The sequence below is a fragment of the Artemia franciscana genome, chromosome 4, assembly GCF_032884065.1.
Source record: "Artemia franciscana chromosome 4, ASM3288406v1, whole genome shotgun sequence".
Lineage (NCBI taxonomy): Eukaryota > Metazoa > Arthropoda > Branchiopoda > Anostraca > Artemiidae > Artemia > Artemia franciscana.
Window position 1 is genome coordinate 31,452,337 of NC_088866.1, and position 22,681 is coordinate 31,475,017.

Sequence of the window (22,681 nt, forward strand, 5' to 3'; positions counted from 1 at the left end):
ACTTCTTGAGAAGATGTAAGGATGAAAGCTTTGAATACAATTGGGCAGGAGAGGAATGATTCCAACTGTGTTGGCCTCAGGTTGTTTGATGCTGTGATGAGTTTTTATTAGTAGTGGTAGTAGTTGGCACACAAAAATTTATACCCAGGACTTTTTAAAGCGAGATATTCAGAATATTCTGATTCCATGAATATTTTTATTTTATTTTGCCTGTTTTTTTTTATTTTGATGACCCTAACCCCTCCGTCATGACAAACCGAAGTTTTTATTGCAATGTTTAAAAAACATCCTGTAAAAACACTTTCTATTCAAATTTTATAGTTTTGATGTTTACCTTTTAAGTGATAGAAAAATCCAATTCGATAGAAACAGCTCTTGACTTTTCTGTACGTTTTATTACATTTTGAAGAATTTTGCATAAGAAAAGAAAACAGAACTGTTGTCAAGCCTCCATGGCTGATGTCGGAAATTCATTGGCCTAATAAAAAGCTCTATGTAGACGCTGTAGTTTAAATTTTGTTGGTATTTCTCTGCCATCTATTATAAAATTTTACAGTTATATTCATCGTATTCAACAATTTGACGCCATGTCTATAGATTTGTAAACAATCATTTGAATTTTCTCCTTAAGTTTGAAAAGTTTTTGACCCAAAAACAAAACGAAACTGTATTTTGTAAGTGCAGTTTTACTCTTTGACATGTAAAAATGTTATTGGGTGGCTAGAATTTACAATTTATTGGGTATACTTCTTTTGTGTAATGAATTGACCAAGGCTTTATGTCCTGAAGACCTTTCCTGAACAAAGTAGCTTATTTTAGTTCTATGACATATTAGAGTTAGTCTATATTAAACTAATCAAATTTATTTTTCTCTGTTCGTTTTGTTATTGTTTTAGTCAGGCCTACTTGAAACTCACATGCCTAGGCTTTTATATAGGAAACAACTGTTGCAACTTCTTCTAGCATAGTCTACAAGTCAATTCATGCAAGATTTCTATCTAGCCCAACAACTTTCCAAGATAGCAAAAAGTCAATGAATTAGAATTTTAGCTCCCATAACAAACCTGTTACCTTCTCAGTTTGCAATTTATCTCCATGTATATGATTAATTATGTATTTTTTCATAATGTTATTAAATAATTTAAAAGTCTTCATATGTAGAAATAGCATACACACGCAAAAAAAAATGAGTAGACAAGGCCAGTGTGTTCACTGGTCTATCTGTCAGTTATAGAATCTGGTATAGGGTAAGATACCCAGTACTCAGCCAGCCAATCTGCTCTTTAACTGCTAAATCATTGTAAAATTTATATCATACATTGTGAAACAGAATGATTATATTTAAATAGGCTAGAAAACTTTTGTCTAAATTAAAATGCTTAAAAACCAGATTTTTTCCAAGATTATAATCAGTCAATCCCAACTTGTCTAGTCCTAGCCATCATTATAACTATCTATAACCCTATTCATGAGAAATCTTTAGATTACTCCTAGCTACAATTTAAGGTGTACACATAAGGTCTAAGATTAAGGAACCTGCTGTGTATATATATAAGAAAGATATTGTCCAATCAGAATATCTGGCCAAGATTAGACACAGACTGAGTACTAGAGTTCTTACCCTGTATTAACCTTTTTAGTTTTATAGCAGTTCAAATTGTCTCAAAATTGTTCAAATTTATTTTCATCTACTCTTTGTTATTGCTGTGGTTATAATTTCAAACTTAAGCTAGGCTATATGAACCATAATGAAAAAATAGGGTGTATATATTGATTGATCTATTTTAACAGCCAATTGCTACTTCAATAGTCCCAAAATCTCTACCAAGTTTTGTTAAAGTGTGTTTTGAGTGCTTAAACAAAAATTGTTTCCCAGTTCATCATGTTTAACTAGGCAAAACTTTAAAAAAATTTCATTTAACAGGTTCCAGGCATGTTGGACATGGGCTCTTCAAATTATAATGTGCTAGAATAATATTGTTAAATGTGGGTTTTGAGAAGACATTTGCTGTGTTGAATACTGAATTCAAAATGATAATCTGCAAAACCTGTGTCAAATTCTGTGTTGGATGTGAGTGGACAGTAAAGGCTCTAGACTAGGGAAACATATGGTTAGCCTACTAGTGTAATGTTTGCCCTCTCACAAGGAAACTGCAAATTATGAAAACAAGTTTAAAGCTTCTTAAATACTTGCTTAACCTATGTTATTCCAAAAAGCACTTCTCTTTACCTTGTCCCTCCTCCCCCTAATGGCTAAACATATAGCCCAAGTTATATATTGTCCATGGGTTTTCTATATGTGACCCTTTTCTTCAAATACATTTATTAAGAAACAGAAAATCCATTCAGAATATACACATAAGACTTAAGGACTTGGATAGTGCCTAATCTTGGAATTAAAATTCGTTTAAATACTTGCAATTACACATCACCCATTGCTCTCTTGTCCAAATAGATATTAGCTTTAGAAATTTAGGATTTAGTGAATATAATCTTGGAAAACTTCTGGTTTTCCAAAATTTGATTTTAGACAAGTGACACTCCTACTGCCTAAACAGTTTAAATACAATTATTCTGCTTAACAACACAAGTGTTGGATTAAATATGTCCAAAACTGAATCAGTATAAGACTTGGATATATGTAAGATTGTGTGTCCAAGATTGGACAACATTTTCTAAGATTAGGCTCAAGTTTTAAAGGTATTTCTAATAATAGTGGTATATATGGTTAAAGCATTCAGTTTAATCACATAATTATTGAGGAATTTTGGCAAATCTAACAGTGAATCAATCCACTTTCTAGGTGATATGATTGATTTTTTTTACTGTGATAATTGTTGAAGTGGTAATTAGCTGTCTGACTACTGGGTTCTCACCCTGTATTTGTTAGGACTAGACTAGGGTGGGCTGATTACCATAAATCATGTTAAATTCCATTATGAAGGCATGAAATGATGGTTCCTTGCCAGCCAGTGATGAGTTCAAAGTTTGGTTGAGGACTCAGTGGTGTCCCAGTGTAGATGGAACCCCCTCTGCTCTAAGTCCCTGTCTATGCCATGCTTGAATGACTCCAGGGTTTAAGATTGGATGGTTTGGTTGCTTGAAGAATTCTAAAGTGGAACAACATGGCTGTAAAAGAAGTTGTAGTGTTCTCTTTGGCTGGTAGTTTGCTGAGTAATTTTCTAAGTTCTTTGGTTGGAGTTGTTAGGAAGAAAGTTTGAGCTAGAGTTAGCTTGCAGATGGTTAAAAACCATGATTATGTCACCCCTTTTCGTTCAGTAAACATGGGTTGTAATTTTCAATGCTGCAAGCTTCCCATGACAAGGGAGAGTCCTTAAGTTATGAGGCATTGGGGTTGCAAACTGCTGGACATTTTCAAGGAGTTGTTTGTCTCCTTTGAATTCAGGGTGTGGTAGGGGGGGGGGGGTTTACTGCCATGCCAAACTTGAGTATTGGCTACACCATAGAGGTGTTCAGTCTATGTATAACATGTTGGTTGCAGCTGACAAATGTTCTTTTGATAATGCTGAACCTATCTCTTTACCCTAGCATTTTTAGATAGACTAGTTGGGATTTATTAGGCTAGTTTGGATGGCTAACTATAATATTGAAAAACTTCGTTTTCAGCATTTGAATTTAAACAAGAGTTATACCTATAGCCTAGCCTATTCAAATACAATTATACTGTTTCACACACTTGTCTTAGATGGTGCAAGGTTTATTTGTACAGTTTTTAATTCATTTTTCATTCACCAAATTCATGGCCTTTTTCCCATGGGCTGTGTGGGTTATCTCATCCTTGGATGCAAATTTATTGATATATTTAAATATTCTGAACAAAATAGGCATCTTGAAATGTTGATCAGATACTATATTGCAAAAACGTATATAGCATGGGGGATAGTTGCTCTTCAATCACTTTCTACTTTAAAAATAAGGCACTGCAAGTCTCAATTTCCACCTGAATTAGCATCCTTCTCAGTTTCTACAACTGAAAGAGGGGGACTAAGGAGGGGGTATCCCTCTTCTATATGGAATAAATTCTGCTTGTTTTAGGGTTTAATTCTACTCTTTACTTTCATGATAAAGGCATAGACCAGAAAGATTATTAGAAATCCAGGGGGATTAGATATTGATTTTCCCTTTTCCAGTGTCATGTCAATTATTTGGGTACCTTTTTCTAGCTCTAAGACCCTGTGTCCCAGATTATCCAGTATTTTCCAATGTTAGACTCAAGTGTTATTTGTATGTCCAAGATTAGGCTCCACTGCTGACAATTAGTATATTTTAAGTATTCAGCATTGTTTATGGCTAAAATATTCAAGCTTATCACATTCTTATTGCAGAAATTTAGACTATTCAATCATAAAACAATCTTGTTTCTGGGTGGTATAATAGAGATTTTATGATGTTTTTCTGTCAAAGTGGTGATTATCTCTCCAGCTACTGTGTGCATACCCTGTCTAGATCACAGATATGCTTAATCTTGGGTATGTTAAATACAAGACTAGTAATTAAATAAAATGACTAAACATAAATAGGGTAGGCTTTAGGGGTAGCTTTTTATCTAAATTTAAATGTTCCAAGATTGTTGTCAGCCAATACCACTATGTAAAGCTGTATACATCATTGGTAAAGTTTGTTGCCCATTGCCAAAATTTTGGGAAGATATGCTAATTATTTATTAATACCAAGTGTAGTGAGTTTGTTGTAGCTTGTCACACTAAACATTACAACAGTAGAAAAAAAAACATGAAAAAAAACAACAACACTGAAACATACTTTATAGCACCACATGTGCACAAAAAGGTTCACAACAAATTACAGTAAGACCTTGTGTAGAGTTCTGTATCAGATAATTAACATTTCAAAGATTACTGATATATCTCAACTGTTTGTGATGTCTAAAATATAAATCTTTAACTTATAAAAAGTTAACCTTATTTAGCTTGATAACTTGTATCTTTAACTTATTTTTATTGTATAAAATATCTTTGAATAGACTTTAATATGTAAAGACATTAAATTGCACAAAGAGCAAAAAACTGGTAATTACATAAATATTTGTATATACAATTATATGCCAGTGCACATCATTAATGAATAATCAAGTAAATCAACTTAGTTAAGACAAGTATTACAACAATAAATGTCTATGTTTACCATTTATATTATATGGATTAGGCTACATGACCTTTAAGGAACAAATACCCCACCATGTGGTATTTCTTTCTCTACAACTGGAAATCTCAGAGGGATCAGCTGCAGTCACTTTTGATGGCACTTGGTGTTTACCACCAATTTAGAAAAATTAGAAAAAATTAAGTATTTTTCACTTATGAACAGGTGATTGGATCTTAATGAAATTTGATATTTAGAATGATATCGTGTCTCAGAGCTCTTATTTTAAATTCCAACTGGATGGTGGAGGGTGAAACCTAAAATCTTGGAAAATGCTTAGAATGGAGGGATCAAGATGAGACTTAGTGGAAAAAATGAGGATAAGTCCTAGATACGTGATTGACATAACCGGAATAGATCTGCTCTCTTTTGGGGAGTTTGGGGGAGGGTGAATTTTGAAAAATTAGAAAAATGAGGTATTTTTAACTCACAAAGGAGTGATTGGATCTGAATGAAATTTCATATTTTGAAGGACCTTGTAACTCAGATCTCTTATGGTAAATCTGACCAAATCCAGTGCCATTGGGGGAGTTGGGGAGGGGGAACCGGAAATCTTGAAAAAGGCTTAGAGTCAAGAGATCAGGATTAAACTTGGTGAGAGGGATAAGCATAAGTCCAAGATACATGACTGACATAACCAGACCAGATCTGCTCTCTGGGAGAGGGGTAATTCGGAAAAATTCAAGAAAATGAGGTATTTGTAACTTACAAACAGGTGATCAGATCTTAATGAAATTTGATATTTAGATGGATCTTGTGTTTCGGAGCTCTTATAATGGATCCTGACCAGATCTGGTGACATTGGGACAGTTGGAGGGGGAAAGCAGAAATCTTGGAAAACGTGAAAATTGAGGTATCTTTATCTTATGAATGATGATCGGATCTTAATGAAATTTGGGAGTTGGAGGGGGAAACATAAATCTTGGAAACCGGAAATCTTGGAAAAAGCTTAGAGTGGAGAGATCAGGGTGAAACTTGATGCAGAGAATAAGCACAAGTTCTAGATACGGGATTGACATAATTAGAATGGATCCACTCTCTTTGGAGAAGTTTGGGAGGGGGGTTCAGTGGCTTGGCTAGTTTCGTGCTTCTGGACGTGCTAGGACAATGAAAATTGTTAGACGTTTCCTGGACCTGCACAAATTGACTTGATAAAGTAGTTTTCCTCAATTCGACCATCTGGGGGGGGGGGGGGGGGCTGAAGGGTGAAGAAAAATTAGAAAAAATGAGGTATTTTTAACTTACGATTGGGCGATTGGATCTTAATGAATTTTGATATTTAGAAGAACTTTGTGTCTCAGAGCTCTTATTTTAAATCCTGACCAGTTTTCAGTCTCTGATTTTCCTTTTAAATCAGTCTATTGATTCTTAGAATTTTGCTAGAGCTCATGCTATATGAGCTCTTGGCTCTTCCGACCTCGTCACAAGTGCCATATGAGCTCTTAGCTCTTGTTTCACTTTTTTAGGACATGTCACTTTTCACTGAATTGTCACTAAAGTCATTCTTTTGTTCGTGTTAACTGAGGAGCCACCCAAATTGGCTACTTAGAAGATGGATATTTTAGCCCAGATTCTTAATTTTTGTTTCCAATATTTGCTTCTGTTTTTGTGGTTGGCCGTTGCCTGTAGAGGGTACAAATTAAGACACATAAGTTTGAGGGGCGTCAAAACTTAAGAAGAAATAATCATCTTTCATGGGCTTTATGAGTTTAATGACTTTTTCAGGTCATTTTGAGTCACAGGTAAGACGAAATTTTCAGACAACTGGTTTGGTAGGGAAGATGGGACTGAATACATAGTGCAAGAGTGGTGTGCCAAGAGTAATGATGATGACAGTTCATTTTACTGCAAAATATACAAAAAGACCTTCAGCTGCCAATAAGGGTTTCTAGCTCTTTTTCAACATGCTGCCAAAAAGGATCATAAGATCAATGCATCTGCTGTGATACACCCATGTCATCTCAGACTTACTGAGATGTTCTGTTAGAGAGATGTGACTTCTAAAGGCAAAAATAATATGGGTCTTGAAGACCATAGCCAGTTCTTGTGCTGGATATTTGTGTGATGGTGTGGCTGATATCCTTTGAACTATGTTCTTGGGTGCTGGCCCGGAAGGCTTCTTGTTAAATGCCAAAAAAAATGACATAATATGATAATTGTTGATGGAGGCAATTTATCCTTATTTTAGGGAAATTTTGTTTGAAAATATCCAGATGTCTGACTGTACTGGAATATGATGAGACCACAAACAATGCTGGGATGAAAGAGCTCCAAATAAGGATCCGGTACCGATCAAAGAAGTAAAAACTAGTTATTACTTGGTATCTTAGAAGATATTATCCGGGACATGCTACTAGTGAGAATCTGAACAAGAAGCTCCTCCAGTGTATAGAAGATGAAGTACTTGTACTTGAGAAGATTTCATCTTCCAACTGTTGATACTTGTGAGCCGTGAAATAGCTGAAGTTGCTCTTTTTGGCTGCATTGTTGTGGCCGACCCCAGTCAATACCTACTTTTTTAATGCTCATAAGCTCCTATCTTAGAATTGTCAGTCAATGCCAAGTTCGGCCTTCTTTGGGGGAAAATCACAGTTTGGTGCCCATAAATGGCAGAAAAAGTCACCTTCTTATTGCAAGATCTTGCAATGAGAAAGGGGGGGGGGGGGGCAATTGCCCTCTCAATAAGGTGGATAATTTTTTTTATATATCCCATGCCCCTTGACACCGTCAGTGGTGTCTGGCAGGGAAGGTCCCCTTCTCAATGCAAGATCTGTTAATTACTGAAAAAGGGCACAAGAAAATCCAAATCTTGTTCAAACGAGTCTTCTGATATTTAAGTCCATTAGTGTGATACAATCACTATTGGGGGAAACAAAAGAAAAAGAAAAACATGTAAAAGCACATCCATAATCTTTCTCCTGCGAATAAGTTCCTCATTTTGCAGATGGAAGCTTGAAACATTATCCACAGGGGTATCTGATATGCTGCATCTGACAGTGTGATTTTCATTAGGACTGCTTGTTTTTATGGGTGTTTCCTCCTTTTTTTGAAAATCAGTCAAACTTCTTCAAACTATGACTTCTATGACTGTCTTGGTTCTATGACTATCTACCTTAGTTCTGCCCTAGGAATGACGCATGGACGGATGATAGATAGACTTCTCTATTAACAAATGAACTGACTTCATTTTTATACAATCCTAGTAAGGGCTTATGCCAGATTCGCCTGTCACTGAATCGGACTATCTGTCTTGGTTTTTTCTATAATTAGCCATGACTGGATGCCCACAACTACTTGATTTTAATTAAAAATCAATGGACTCTGTCAGAATTAAAATTAAGTAGTTGTGGGCATCAAGCCATGTCTAATTGTAGAAAAAGCCACTATGCCCTAATACGCCCTTATTAGAATTGATAGATAGACTTATCTATTAAAAAATGAACTGGCATCATTTTTATACAATCCTAATATTGGGCCTGTGTGTACCTGTAAATCTGAGCTACAAATAAAGTTTACTTCTCTGTCAGAATTAGCTAAATGTATGTAGAATCTCACTTATTTGCTTAAATTACAGTCAGCCAGTGGCAGCAACAGCCATTTAGTGTTATTTGTGTATCTGATAAGAACTCATGAAACATCACAGGAGAAATACCTACACAGAGGAGTGTTATTTAAACTCATACTCCCAAAGATTGTCCTTCTCTAGAAATATTGTGGTATAATTGCATTGTTCCTTTTTCAATTTTTGGTTTGTCATTTTCTTTCTATTATATTCCTTTCTTTGCTTACTTCTGGGTCGATGAGACTCAGATTTATCCAAGAAAATCAGCTTCTTCAAACTTTTTTGAGCACTCAATATGACTATAACATAAATATTGTTTTAATGTTTGCTTTTAAAATGTATGTGTGTTTTAATATTTACCACCATCAATATGAACTTTTGTGTCGAGGGAAATTGTCTTTTTTCCCAGTGGTACAAGTCCAATCCAAGGTATGAGAGTTAACTTTCTGTATCTTCTAGAGATCTGTCATTCTAAAAGAAATGGTGATTCAAAAATGAATGGACAACTTGGAAATGTACCAGTTACAACTCTTGCTGGTATATCAAGCTTATCAGAATGTAAGTAGCTTTCTGTAATTTTATTATTATGTATAGAAAAGGAGTTTGAGTGATCAAATCATGGGTGACAAGGTTCAATTGCCCTGACAACCTATTCTAAATCTATCCAAAGACGCATTTGCTATTACACAGAACAATGAATGGCGTGGTTCCCATAAAAGGATCTATATTGACAAATCCTCTTGCTGCTTATTCCTACTCCATGATTCAACCCCCAGAGGTCTCCTCATATTACCACCTCAGTGCTCAGCAATTGGTTGACAGTTTTCTGTCCTTGGGGGTTTCTGAAACTTGCAACACTTAGTTCTCATGCAAGGTCACATAAATTTGGCTATAGAAAGAAAATCTTATACACAAAGGAATTATTAACATACGTATAAGTTTAAGAAAAGAATAATCACACTGGGTCCCTTCATGGCCCAAGGATTTGTCACCCATGCTTCTTTTTCTCACAATCCTGTATATAAAATATGATTTTGTTTAATAATGGCTATTGAATTCGTATTTTGCAGCACATATATATATATATATATATATATATATATATATATATATATATATATATATATATATATATATATATATATATATATATATATATATATATATATATATAGGAAAAATGAATATAGTAAGAGGAAATTACAAAATATGTTTAAACCCTTCAGTATTTGCAATGTTTTGAATTGTCCCAAAATAATTTGGTTTCATTAATTAGTTGATAATAACATTATAGAATTAATTTTACAATATAGAATTAATATTGATTATTTTTTCATTGTAGATTTAATTAAAATAAAATCAATTACTGTAACTTTACAAATGTCAGACTAAAACTTATGAAAATAATAGTTTTGCATTATTTTTTATATCTTACATATATTATATCTGATTATATTTTGTTTTTTATATTCCCAAAATTGCAAGATTGATGGGATTCTTTCCTGAGTTTTCTGTACATATGTCATTCCCCTATTTTTTTTCTAACTTTCGCTCCTCGCTTGAAAAACCTTGTCATGTCTGTCAAGGACTATCTTCGATTATCTGTGTTATAAAAAATTTATCGGTTTGACACACTCATAAATTTTTACCTCTTTAATTTATTGTCATATTGGGTTTCTAGCAATGTATCATTTAATATTTTCAGTACTGCCTCAATTTTTAATTTTAATTTCAAGTCCCTGTCAACTTGAACTTTCTGTATAATACTGGCAAATTTGGGTTCTACTAATTGATCTTTTAGCATTTCCGACAGTGCCTTAAATTCGAACTTCAATTTAAACTTGTTTAACTTTTTGTATTTTATCTACACATATAGGCTCTAGTATTGAATTTAATATTTCCATTAGTGCCTCAACTTCAGTAACTTTGTGTATCTACTGGCAAATTTAGGTTCTATTTTGTAATTAGGACCTAATTCTAAATTTTATTTTAATAGTAATTAACTATTTAATGTTTCCATTAGTGCCTCAGCTTCAACTTCCTCAACCCTGTATCTCATTGGCAAATTTAGTTTATTGTAATTGATCTTTTAATATTTCCTGTACCACCTCAACTCCGGCTTTTTCAATTTTTTGTAATTTGCAGGCAAATTTTGGTTTTGGTAATCAATCGTTTGATCTTCTCTGTTATTTTCTCAAGTTCAACTTCCACTGTCATGGTAAATTTAGTTTCTAGTATATGATCTTTTAGTGTTGCCAGCACTGCCTTAATTCCCAACTTCACTTTTAAGTCCCTTGCAACTTCAACTTCTTCAGCTGTGTGTATCTTAATGGCAAATTTGGGTTCTAGTAATTAATCTCTCAATATTTCCAGTGCTGCCTCAGCTTCCACTTCCAACAGCTGTTACAACTCATTCCAGAGAGAAGACCCTTCTCTTTCATCAACGGATCGGGGAAGAATCTCAGAAACAATTGTCAAGCTCTGGAGATGAACAGGTGAATCAACAGCTGATTCAGGCTCTGGCTTTGACTTCCTCTGATGCTATTCAACTAAAAGATGGCACTGAGGGAGCTGTGCATGATCCCGGAAGACCCGAACTGTTGAAAACTCTTTTGAAAAGTTTTCCGACTGTTTTTGCTGGTCCTAATCAAGGTTATTACATATTCCTCATTCTTCTGTGCTCATTCTTCTTATTTTAATTTTTCATTCTCATGTCTCCTTTCATATTTCTCACTCTTTGTATCCTCCATTCTTATGTCTCATTCTTCATATTTCTGATTTTTATGTGGAATCTTTGCTTATTATATGCTATTCTTCGATGAAAAAATGAAAGAGGACTACAGGGCATATTTTTATCGGGGAAATCCCTTTCTTTCCATTTTAAATAGAGCATGTGCAGACATCCTTTTTATGATTAACAGGTAACTTAAAACCATGAATAAATTATTAAATTGAATTGTTTATTATTAACATTACAGCAAAGTATATATTTCTAAAAGACCAATTAAAGTGAAATGAAAAAACAAATATTGGTGGGCAAACCTTTTAATTAGTACTGTTATTCACCGTCTAAATTAAATATTTGACCCATTAGCACATTTTCATTTTGTTTTAAGTATAAATGGATGGGAAGTTTGGTCTAAGTCTATATATCTCTAAATAAAAGCAGAGACTAGAATCTCTGTGTTAATGTTTACATCCAAGACTTCCATTTATATGTTTTGGTGCTTCCCAACTGCCACCTTCTATGACTACCCATTGTGGCCTGATGCTACATTAAACTAGAACCAAAGTTAAATTAAAGTCAAGTTGTCAGCGAATCTTTTCTTTTTGCCAAGAATTCCATTATGTAATTAATTATCTCTAGGTCTTAGTTAAGGTGGTGTGGGTTTTTATGGCACTTTGTATTTACCAAGTGACATATAGCGATCGTAATTTCTGTCCGTCTGTCTGTCCTGGTTTTGCTAATTTAGGCACTTCCAGATAAGCTAGAATGATGAAATGTGGCAGGCGTGTCAGGGACCAGACCAGATTAAACCAGAAATAATTTTTCCGCTATTTGACCATTTGGGAGGAGGAGTGGGGGGATGGTTAGTTCGGAAAATTAGAAAAGGAGGTATTTTTAACTTACAAACAGGTGATCGGAGCTGAATGAAATTTGATATTAAAAAGGATATCGTGTATCAGTGTTCTCATTTTCACCTACCATTTCCTGTGGTCACCCATTCCATCCTGCTGCCACCTAAAATTTGAAACATAGTTAAATTCAAGTTGTCAACAAATATATTCCCTTAGTCACATATTTGATTGTTTGTCTGTATATTTTTGTCTTTGCAAAAAAGAAAAAAAATGACATCAGAATGCTTTCATATTTGTACGGATATCTGAATAAAAAAACAACAAAAAAACAAAACAACAACAGCAGAGTTGGTTAGAATGTTTTAGAATAAACCGACCAAACCCTTTTCTGCGATTTTGTAAAGACCAGAAAAATAAAATTTAATGAGATAACAAGGTGCTCACTTTGTGGAGTAAAAGAAAGGTTCACTCATAGTCGGTTGGAGGACACGCTTCGGCTTTTGCATATATAGATAATTCGAAGGTAAATTGTAAGATAGTGTCCTTTCATAGGGCCAAACTGGATCTACGTTCCTTGGCAACGTGAAGTGTTGTGGCAACATCTGTTCGGCTTCTCCGAGTAAAATATTGCGAGGGAAACAATTTGGTTTTGTTTCCTCGCTTCGACTAAACGCTGAAGTTCTTAATCTGTAAGGATCTTAAAATAAATACAAGGTACACCAACTCGCTAAAATTGCCAAACCCTTATTAAAATTATCAAAAGTTGCAAACCCTTCATCGCTGAAGATGATTGTAGCCTAACAGCCGATTATTACTTACAAGTCCCCTATACGTCGTACCACTGGAACCAAATTGGACTTACCATCAAATACACCGGAAACAAATAATAGGTACACCAACTAGCAAAAGTTGCGAACCCCTCTTTGCGAAGATGATTATGAGCTAACAGCTGACTGTTGCTTAAATTCCCCTATATGTCTCACAATTGGTATCGGCTTATTTTTGGTTTCTGTGTGTACCTACTACTGAAGTTGTCAACGCCTTTAAACTTTCAAACTGGTATATCTTATGAAAGAATTTTTCTACCAAAAATGGGTGACATATACTTTGATCAAATCATCAAGAGCTACCGACTGCCGTCTAAAGAAATCTGTCTGTCTTAGTTTAAAAGTCGACTTTTTTTGCCGTAGGCCGAGTTTCTAACGCCATCACTTAGAAAGGAGCAAAGAATAAACTCTAATTTCTTTAGCATTGAGAGAACTTTTTAAATTTTAAGAGGCACATCTGATACCATTTCTCTACCGTAGTCCCAAGTGCGAAAAAACGAATGATAAACTCAGCTGAAATCACGAACAGAAATGGGTAGAAACAATGCATGACAGCACTGCCGGACCCATGGGAAAATGCCACTTTTTTGTTTCTGTAAATTTTTCCATTTATCACTCAAAGAAGATATATTGGCTGTAGAGGCCGGGTAAATGCGGCATATATTTAACTTTTATAGATTTTAGTCCATCTTCAATTTGTAACAGGTGCCCGCCTGCTTGCCTGCTAGAACGGAGCTTTTCATTCGAAAGCAGAAACATGGTTTGATGAAACGGAAGCTTGACTGCATAACTTCAGATAGTTCTCTCTGACATGCTATAAAACTTCACTTCACACACTATATGCTCTGGCTGAAGGACAAGCAAGAACCATCCTTTTTGGCCCCAGGCAAGAATTCTACGAAGCTTTCCAAAATGCAGTCATATTCATCAATCTGGCATAAGGTCCACACGTCCAAAGTGTTGCTCTCGCATGACAATTAGATTTTATACATACAAATCACATACATATAGGCACATATATAGATTATATCAGGTATTTTTAAGATGAAATACTGAATCGCTGCCTTCAATAGGGCTCAGGTCCTGGCATTTTTCTTACTAATTAATTTTGATTTCGTCAAATACATTGAATCTCCTCCTTTCCTTTAAAATTGGTAAATAAAAAGGGAAACCTAATTTTAAATCCAACAAATGTTTCAAAAGTTTACCCATAGTTCCTTACCCAAATTTTTTTTGTTTACCATATGGTTTTAGCTCAAAGGGGAGAGGGCAAAGTTGTCTAAATGTTGCTAGCATTGTCTGACCCCCTCCTTCGTAAATGAAGCATTGAAAGCCTTTGAAAGAACTTAAAGTATTCGCTGTTAGTTTATAGGAATGTGCCCAATTTCTGAATGAGGAGTTCGAGCTACAGCGTGAAAAATAGAATTACTACGCCTCGTCTGAGGAAGAGAGTGAAAACCCTTCTCTTGGTTCACATAGTTTTGAAAGAGGTTAATTTTTCATCTCTCGAATGTTAGGCTATTCATTAAATTCCATCAAAAAATCATACAACTCTTTTTAGCCTTTTGTTGGATTTTTTTGGCCCAAATCTTGAGGCCCCTGTTTCATCACGCTCTCTTTGAATATAAAATTACGTCCAATTTTGGCTATTTCTTTAATGGAAGAGCGCTTCATTTTCACTTCTGTATTCCAATAAAAAATAGTCAATAGTAGCATTGATTGATATTCTAGTACTATAGTTTGTTATCAAAAGGCAATAAAAGCGGTGTAAAATAAATTCACCTTCAATTTTCAACTCTTGTCTAAAAAAAAATTAAGGTTTAAAGTTTTTTCGTAATTTTTAAAAAATTGACTATTTAAAATTAAGCTTTTCTATAGTGAGACATCTCCTCACGTTTACATCCCATTTGCTTTTAAATCCTATACGTTTAATTATGTTGATAACTTTTACATGTTTATAAACGTAGGAACATGATTTAGCTCTTCCCTATAAACACACAAACTATACTAATCGTTTTAATGACCATTATCCTTATTTTTAGAACAAATATCCATTTCAAATTCCTGTATGAAGTTACCTATTACCAGGATTTTGCGGATGAAGGATGACATATCTCCAAAAATCGTCTTTATTTTTTTTTTACCTTTAATCACCTTTGATTGTTTATAAACCTCAACTTTTCTGAGCGAAAAATGGAAAATGTGTTTATACATCCAGTATTCTAGGATAGACACTCCTCCCTCTTTAAAATTTTAGCTCTGTTTACTTATGCATCTAGCAAACAATTAAAAGAGCAATTAAAGAGCTAAATTTGGGTTCTAAAAAATTGTTAGAAAAGCTAATTGATGGTGTCAAGTGAATTGCTGTCTCTGTATTGCCTCTGGACGTTGTTTTGCGTAATGTGTGGCGAAGCGGATCCAAGTGTATCCAGGCCCAAACCTTAAAGGTCCATTGCCTCCACATCGTACATCCTGAAGGACATAAGATTGCGAGGTCTGTGTGCTATCCACTCGGCTGTGACGGCTCTAGTCTGTTGACATTAGTTTTACAATGATAAATAATTTCTAAGACCACTCTAGCTATTCTTGGCAAAATGGAAAAAACTGTCGAAGAAGAAAAAACGAGGATAATTCCATCCAGTGAAAAAAGAAAGGATGAATGTGCAGACATTTCTATCGAGACCTTCGCTCGACCGTCCTCAGTGCACAAAAGTAAATAAGCAGTAAAAATATATACCGATGAAAGTCCCACGGACAAATTGAAACAGGACAAACCTCAAAAGCAAACACTAAATTAAACTAGACCTACGTTGCCTGGGCAACGTGAAGTGTTGCGGCAGCCTTTGTCCGGCTTCGCCGACTAAAGTGTTGCAAGAGCAACACTTTGGTTTTGTTTCTTCGCTATCGATCAGTAATCACATGATCAAAGACTATTCCTCAGCGTTGAAAAAACAACAACAAAATAGTACCGAAAGAAGGGACTAAATTGACTTTGCAGCCAGTTGAACTTTATCCTTTTCAATCGGAGACATCGTGACGGATGAAAACTCGGAACAATATCTTATATAATCTAATTGGTATTATAAAGCTATCCCTAACTTTTGAGGATCAAAATACCATAGATGACATTCTATTAATTATTACGAAACTATCTTATTGTTTTACATTCTCGTTTGTGCTTGTTTCTTCGCTATCGGTTAAATGATGAAGTTGTTAGCCTATCGAAGTTTTTAAAACGGTATAAACAAGAACGCAATCAGTTATCACATGACTAAAGGCTATTCCTCACCGTTGAAAAAACAACAACTACAAAATAATATCGAAAGAAGGGACTAAATTGACTTTGCAGCCAGTTGAACTTTATCCTTCTCAATCGTATACATTGTGACGGATGAAAACTCGGAACAATATCTTATATAATCTAGTTGTATTATAAAGCTATCCATAACTTTTCAGGATTAAAATACCATAGGTGACACTAATTGTTACGAAACTACCTCATTGTTTTACGTCATCGTTTGTACCCGTTGCGTAAACACTTAATTCTGTCAGATTTAAAGAGATCGAATACAATGTGCACCAACTTGCACAAATTTCTAGCCCAAAGTGAACAGATTCTTTCTTACAAGTCCCTCTCTCGTGATAGACATCAAGTTCACCGGAAACAAATAAATGGGTACACCAATTAGCAAAAGTTGCAAACCCCTCATCGCTGAAGATAATTGTAGCCCAACAGCCGATTATTACTTACTAATCCCCTACATGTCTTACCACTGGAACCAAATTAGTTTAACCATCAAATACACCGGAAACGAATAATTGGCACACCAATTAGCAAAAGTGGCAAACCCCTCATTGCCGAAGATTTTTATGAGCTAACAGCCGTTTCTCGCCCAAAGTGAACCGATTCTTACTCTATAAGTCCCTCTCCCGTGATAGGCATCAAGTTCACCGGAAACAAATAAATGGGTACACCAACTAGCAAAAATTGCTAACCACTCATTGCCGAATGTGATTATTACCTAACAGCCGACTGTTGCTTACAAGTCCTCTATATGTCTCACAATTTGTATCGGCCCAGATTTCGTTTCAGTGTGTACCTTACTACTGAAGTTGTCAACCCCTTACAGCTTTCAAACTGGTATACTTCATGAAAGATGTACCAAAAAATGGATGTCAAATACTTTGATCAGCTCATCAAGAGCTACTGATTGCCGTCGAAAAAAATTCTATCTTTCTTAGTTCAAAAGTTGATTTTTTTTTGTCGTAGGTAAACTTTCTAACGTCACCACTTAGAAAAGAGCAAAGGATAAGCTCCAATTTCTTTAGTAATAAGAGAACTTTTAAAGTTTATTAGCACATCTGATACCATTTCTCTACAGCAATCCCAAGTCCGAAAAACCGAATGATAGACTCAGCTGAAACTAGACCTACGTTGCCTGGGTAACGTGAAGTGTTGCGGCAACCTTTGTCCGGCTTTGCCGATTAAAGTGTTGCGAGAGCAACACTTTGGTTTTGTTTCTTCGCTATCGGTTAAATGCTGAAGTTGTCAAAACTATCAAAGCTTTCAAAACGGCATATTCAAAGAAGAACACAATCAGTAATCACATGATCAAATTCTTCAGCGTTGAAAAAACAACAGCAAAAGAATATCGGAAAAAGGGACTAAATTGAGTTTGCAGCCAGTTGAACTTTATCCTTTTCAATCGTAGACATCGTGACGGATGGAAACTTGGAACATTATCTTATATAATCTAGTTGGTATTATAAAGCTATCCGTAACTTTTCAGGATCAAATACCATAGATGTGCACCAATTTGCACAAATTTGTAACCCCTCATGAACCTCCTCTAACAACCCATTCTGGCTTACAAGTCCCTCTTCCGTGAGAGACAAAGAATAACACAATCAGTAATCAGATGATCAAAGGCTATTCCTCAGGGTTGAAAAAAAAAAAAAATATTGGAAGAAGGGATTATATTGACTTTGCAGCCAGTTGAACTTTATCCTTTGCACACCATAGGCTCTGGCTCGAGGACAAGCAAAAACCATCCTTTTTGGCCCCAGGCAAGAGTTCTACGGAGCTTTCCAAAATGTAATGTCATATTCATCAATCCGGCCTGAGGTCCACACTTTCCGTAAAAACCGCACAGGTTAGACCCTTACCAGTTTCCAGGAATAAGCTGAGATCGGCGGCATAGGAAAAAAACAAAAAAACAAAAAAAACCGGGACAAAACCAAAGTGTTGCTCTCGCAACACAATAACGAACAGAAATGGGTAGAAGCAATAGATGGCAGCACTTTCGGACCCGTGGGAAAATGCCACATTTTTGCTTTTGTAAGTTTTTCTATTTATAACTCAAAGAAGATATATTGGCTGTGGGGCCGGGTAATTGCCGCATATATTTAACACTTATAGATTTGAGTCCATCTTCAGTTTGAAAGTGGGGCCTGCCTGCTTGCCTGCTAGAACGGAGCTTTCCACTCGAAAGCAGAAACATGGTTTGAGGAAACAAAATCTTGGCTGCACAACTTCAAATACTCCTCTCTGACATAGGCTATATAACTCCACCTCACTTCGCACACCATAGGCTCTGGCTCGTGGACGAGCAAAAACCATCCTTTTTGGCCCCAGGCAAGAGTTCTGCGGAGCTTTCCAAAACGTAATATCATATTCATCAATCCAGCCTGAGGTCCACACTTTCCGTAAAAACCGCACAGGTTAGACCCTTACCAGTTTCCAGGAATAAGCTGAGATCGGCGGCATAGAAAAAAAAAAAAAAAAAAAAACGGGACAAAACCCAAGTGTTGCTCTCGCAACACAAAATGGCCCTCTCCAAACTGTGAAAGGGTAACTTAAAGTTGCCCTTTTCAGAACTGTTTTCAAAAAATGATTTTGATATTTATCCTTTCTTTTTTCACTAGCTGGTATGATCCTCGTTTTTCTTCTTCTCGATTCTTATTTATCGTATCATTGTCTCTAGTAGTGCTTTTATTTTTCTTGCTTCTCCTTTTGTCTTCTGTAAATGAAGGTATTGACAAATCTTCGTCTCTATCTTTTTTGTTCTAACGGATTTTTAATAAATAAATAATAATTTGCAGACATTTATTTGAAAATAAGTATCAATTATGATTGATATTTTTAGGTGGCGTAAATGCTCAAATTCAAACATCAATGGTACAGCCCTCCTATCAGATGATGCAAAGAGGAACGCCATCAAGGAATAGTATCCAGCCGATGGTGCAGTCTCAGACACGCTCAATGTATGCGCATCCCATATCTGGCGCTCTTCCACCTCACATTGCAAATCAGCTTCCTCTTGTCTCGCCGCCCACTCCTTTGACAATTGGACATCAATCACCCTCCCACTACCCAGTAAGATCTTATTTCTAAATCTGTTGTAGTTGTAATTTAGTTATACAATTTGACTAATAATATAGGAGATAATTTTTTGAAGTAGGTCACTGCCCATAAGTGTTCTTATCCTTTATGTGTGGTTTTGTGACTATAAGATTCGGAAACCTCGATGCGTAGTTACATTTCAATTTGGCGAACTTGCAAAAGAGGTAATCGACAAACTTTAGCCTATTATAATCTAGATTCTAAATTAATGTAAAAATAGATTTGTTTATTAAAAAAATGAAAATAATCCGTTTTTTAGCGTAGGATTTTTTTTAACGTTGGATTTATTTTCTTTTATATATTCTTTGAGTGGGAATTTTAGGAAGTCTTATTCATCGTTCAATATGATAATATTAATTTAGGAATCGCTTAGATTTTTTTTTAAACTACAAGTGTTCTAAGAAAATTTTTTAAATTTAGAGTGTCAAAATAAAAACTTTATCTAACTGACTTCGCGTATCCTGGACATTCTCAAAACCTGATCTTATCGACATCCTGCTATTTGAATACGAGATCCTATTCAAGAAATCCACGAAAGGCCAACTGCTTCAGCACTAGCAGAAAGTAGACTGGTAACAAGAATTTTGATTATTGTTTGACGATAATGAAGACCCTTGACCGATTAGTGACTTTAGAAAGTGTGGTCAACACTGGGGTAAAGAGGGTCATTCGTAGAACAATCATCCTTGTATAAACAACTCTTTTTGTATGACAGCCAATTCAACCAATTCGAATGTTGGGGTGAGCGGACAAAATGTATTTTTCAAAACCTGGGTGGGGGGCAATCTGTCTATTTTTCGATTTTAAAAAAAATGAAATACCAAAAAGGGTGTTTTTAAAAAATATGTGGAGGGAGTAAAAATCTGAGGGGTGGAGGATGACCTTCCCATTGAACAGTGGAGAAAGGTTTATCATCCTAGGGTGGTGTATCTACCATCTTCATAATTGTTTTTTTTTTATTTGCTATTACAAGAAAGGGAAAGCTTAATACTTTAGATTTCAATTCTTTAGATTTTGCAACCTAGCTCCTAAATTAATTTGAAATTAGACTATTAATCGTCTATTTACTACAGTATTTTTTTCTTCAATGCTGGATTCTTTTTTTTATATTTTTTTGGATGGGAAATTGTTGAAAATCTTGACTTTCTTTATTTAGTTATGATATCTTTGGCTGCTTATGTTTTATTAGACTACAAATGGTTCTTCGCCAATCACCACCTTTAGACATACACTCTGTCAAAATATGACAATATCTGCAGAAAATATAATAAAGTTAGAGAAGGATGAGGATAATTTGTCATGTTATTTTCTGTCCATTTTAGAAAAAAATTTCCCAGTTGTACTAAAAGCATATGTAATATACTCTATTTTATATTAAGGGTCTATTCCCAATCTATTGCGGCTTAAGTGCAGTATTTTCTTCCAGTATCAAACAGTTCGTGGTAACGAACTGTAGTAAGGAGCGACCCGGCTCAATAGTAAACGAAACTCTAAAAAACGGAATTCTGATGCTAAAATATACATAAAAAGAATCAGATTTTCATGCTGATTTTAAATATATTCATCAAATTTAGTCTTTGTCATATCGCATTCGGCGTATCAGAGAACCCTGTAGCAAAATTTTCAAGCTCTTATCTACAAAAATGTGGAATTCCGTATTTTTTTTGCCAGAAGACAAATCACGGGTGCGTGTTTATTTGTTTGTTTTTTTTTTCCCCAGGGGTCATCGTATCGATCAAGTGGTCCTAGAATGTCACAAGAGGGCTCATTCTAACGGAAATGAAAAGTTCTAGTGCCCTTTTTAAGTGACCAAAAAATTAGAGGGCACCTAGGCCCCCTCCCACGCTCATTTTTTCTCCAAAGTCAACAGATCAGAATTTTGAGATAGCCATTTTGTTCCGCATAGTCAAAAACTATAATAACTATGTCTTTGGGAATGACTTACTCCCTGGGAAGTGTACAGTCGTTTTCAGGGGATTTTTTTGTTTTGTTTTGGGGGTCGGGTTGAGGGGAGGGGACTATGTGGGTGGATCTTTCCTGGGAGAAATATGTTATGGGGGAACAGAAATTCAATGAAAAGGGCGCAGGATTTTCTAAAATTACTATAAAAAAAAACAATGAAAAAATAAACATGGAAAAGTTTTTTCAATTGAAAGTAAAGAGTAGCATTGAAACTTAAAACGAACAGAGATTATTACGCATATGAGGGGTTCTAAAAATACTTTAGCATAAAGAGCGAGGTATTTAGGAGGAGATAAATACCTCGCTCTTTATGCTATAGTATTTTTAGTAATTTCAACTATTTATTCTACGGCCTTTCTGATTCAGGGGTCATTCTTAAAGAATTGGGACAAAACTTACGATTTAGTGTAAAGAACGAGGTATTAACGAGGGTACAAACCCCCTCATATACATAATAAAAATTAAAGAATATAAAAGTTTGTTACGTAAGTTAATTCTTAAGTTACGTATATTTTTTACTAATAAAAAAATTCGTTAAAAATTAAAATTTATAGTTGCCTTTTTATGTAACCGAAAAATTGCATGGCCTCCTTCACCATCCCTTATTTCTCAAAATCGTCTGATCAAAACTAAGAGAAAGACATTTAGCCAAAAAAGGAATTAATATGCAAATTTCCTTTTAATAATTTATTGGTGGAGAGCCAAAATCAAACATGCATTAATTCAAAAACGTTCAGAAATTACATAAAAAAAACTAGTTTTTTTAACTGAAAGTAAGGAGCGATATTAAAACTTAAAACGAACAGAAATTACTCCGTATATGAAATGGGTTGTCCCCTCCGCAATCCCTCGCTCTTTACGCTAAAGTTTGACTCTTTGCCACAATTCTGCTTTTTAAAACAATTAAAAGCTTTAGCGTAAAGAGCGAGGGATTGCGGAGGGTACAACCCATTTCATATACGGAGTAATTTCTGTTCGTTTTAAGTTTTAGTATCGCTCCTTACTTTCAGTTAAAAAAACTAATTTTTTTTTTGTAATATTAGCAGGACCAGTGTTTTTTCTTGACAAATGTTTTAAATTTGTTAAAACGGATGATATAAGAAGAAAGATTGCTTTACAGAAGCGTCATCAGTTTCTTGAACCTCCGCAAGATCGCATAGAAAAGTA

At 35.0% G+C, this 22,681-nt stretch overlaps 1 protein-coding gene across 2 annotated transcripts in view; it reads left to right on the plus strand.

The window, feature by feature from the left end:
• Window positions 1-564: 564 nt before the first annotated feature.
• Window positions 565-22,681, plus strand: part of LOC136026297 (nipped-B-like protein B) — a 173,710-nt gene continuing 151,593 nt past the window's right edge. For both annotated transcript variants that reach the window (XM_065702710.1, XM_065702711.1), the window contains exons 1-4: window positions 565-674; window positions 9,203-9,301; window positions 11,117-11,395; window positions 19,296-19,525. In XM_065702710.1, the coding sequence (XP_065558782.1) occupies window positions 9,238-9,301; window positions 11,117-11,395; window positions 19,296-19,525 (573 nt within the window). In that variant the 5' untranslated portion in view covers window positions 565-674; window positions 9,203-9,237. The remainder of the gene's footprint in view (window positions 675-9,202; window positions 9,302-11,116; window positions 11,396-19,295; window positions 19,526-22,681) is intronic.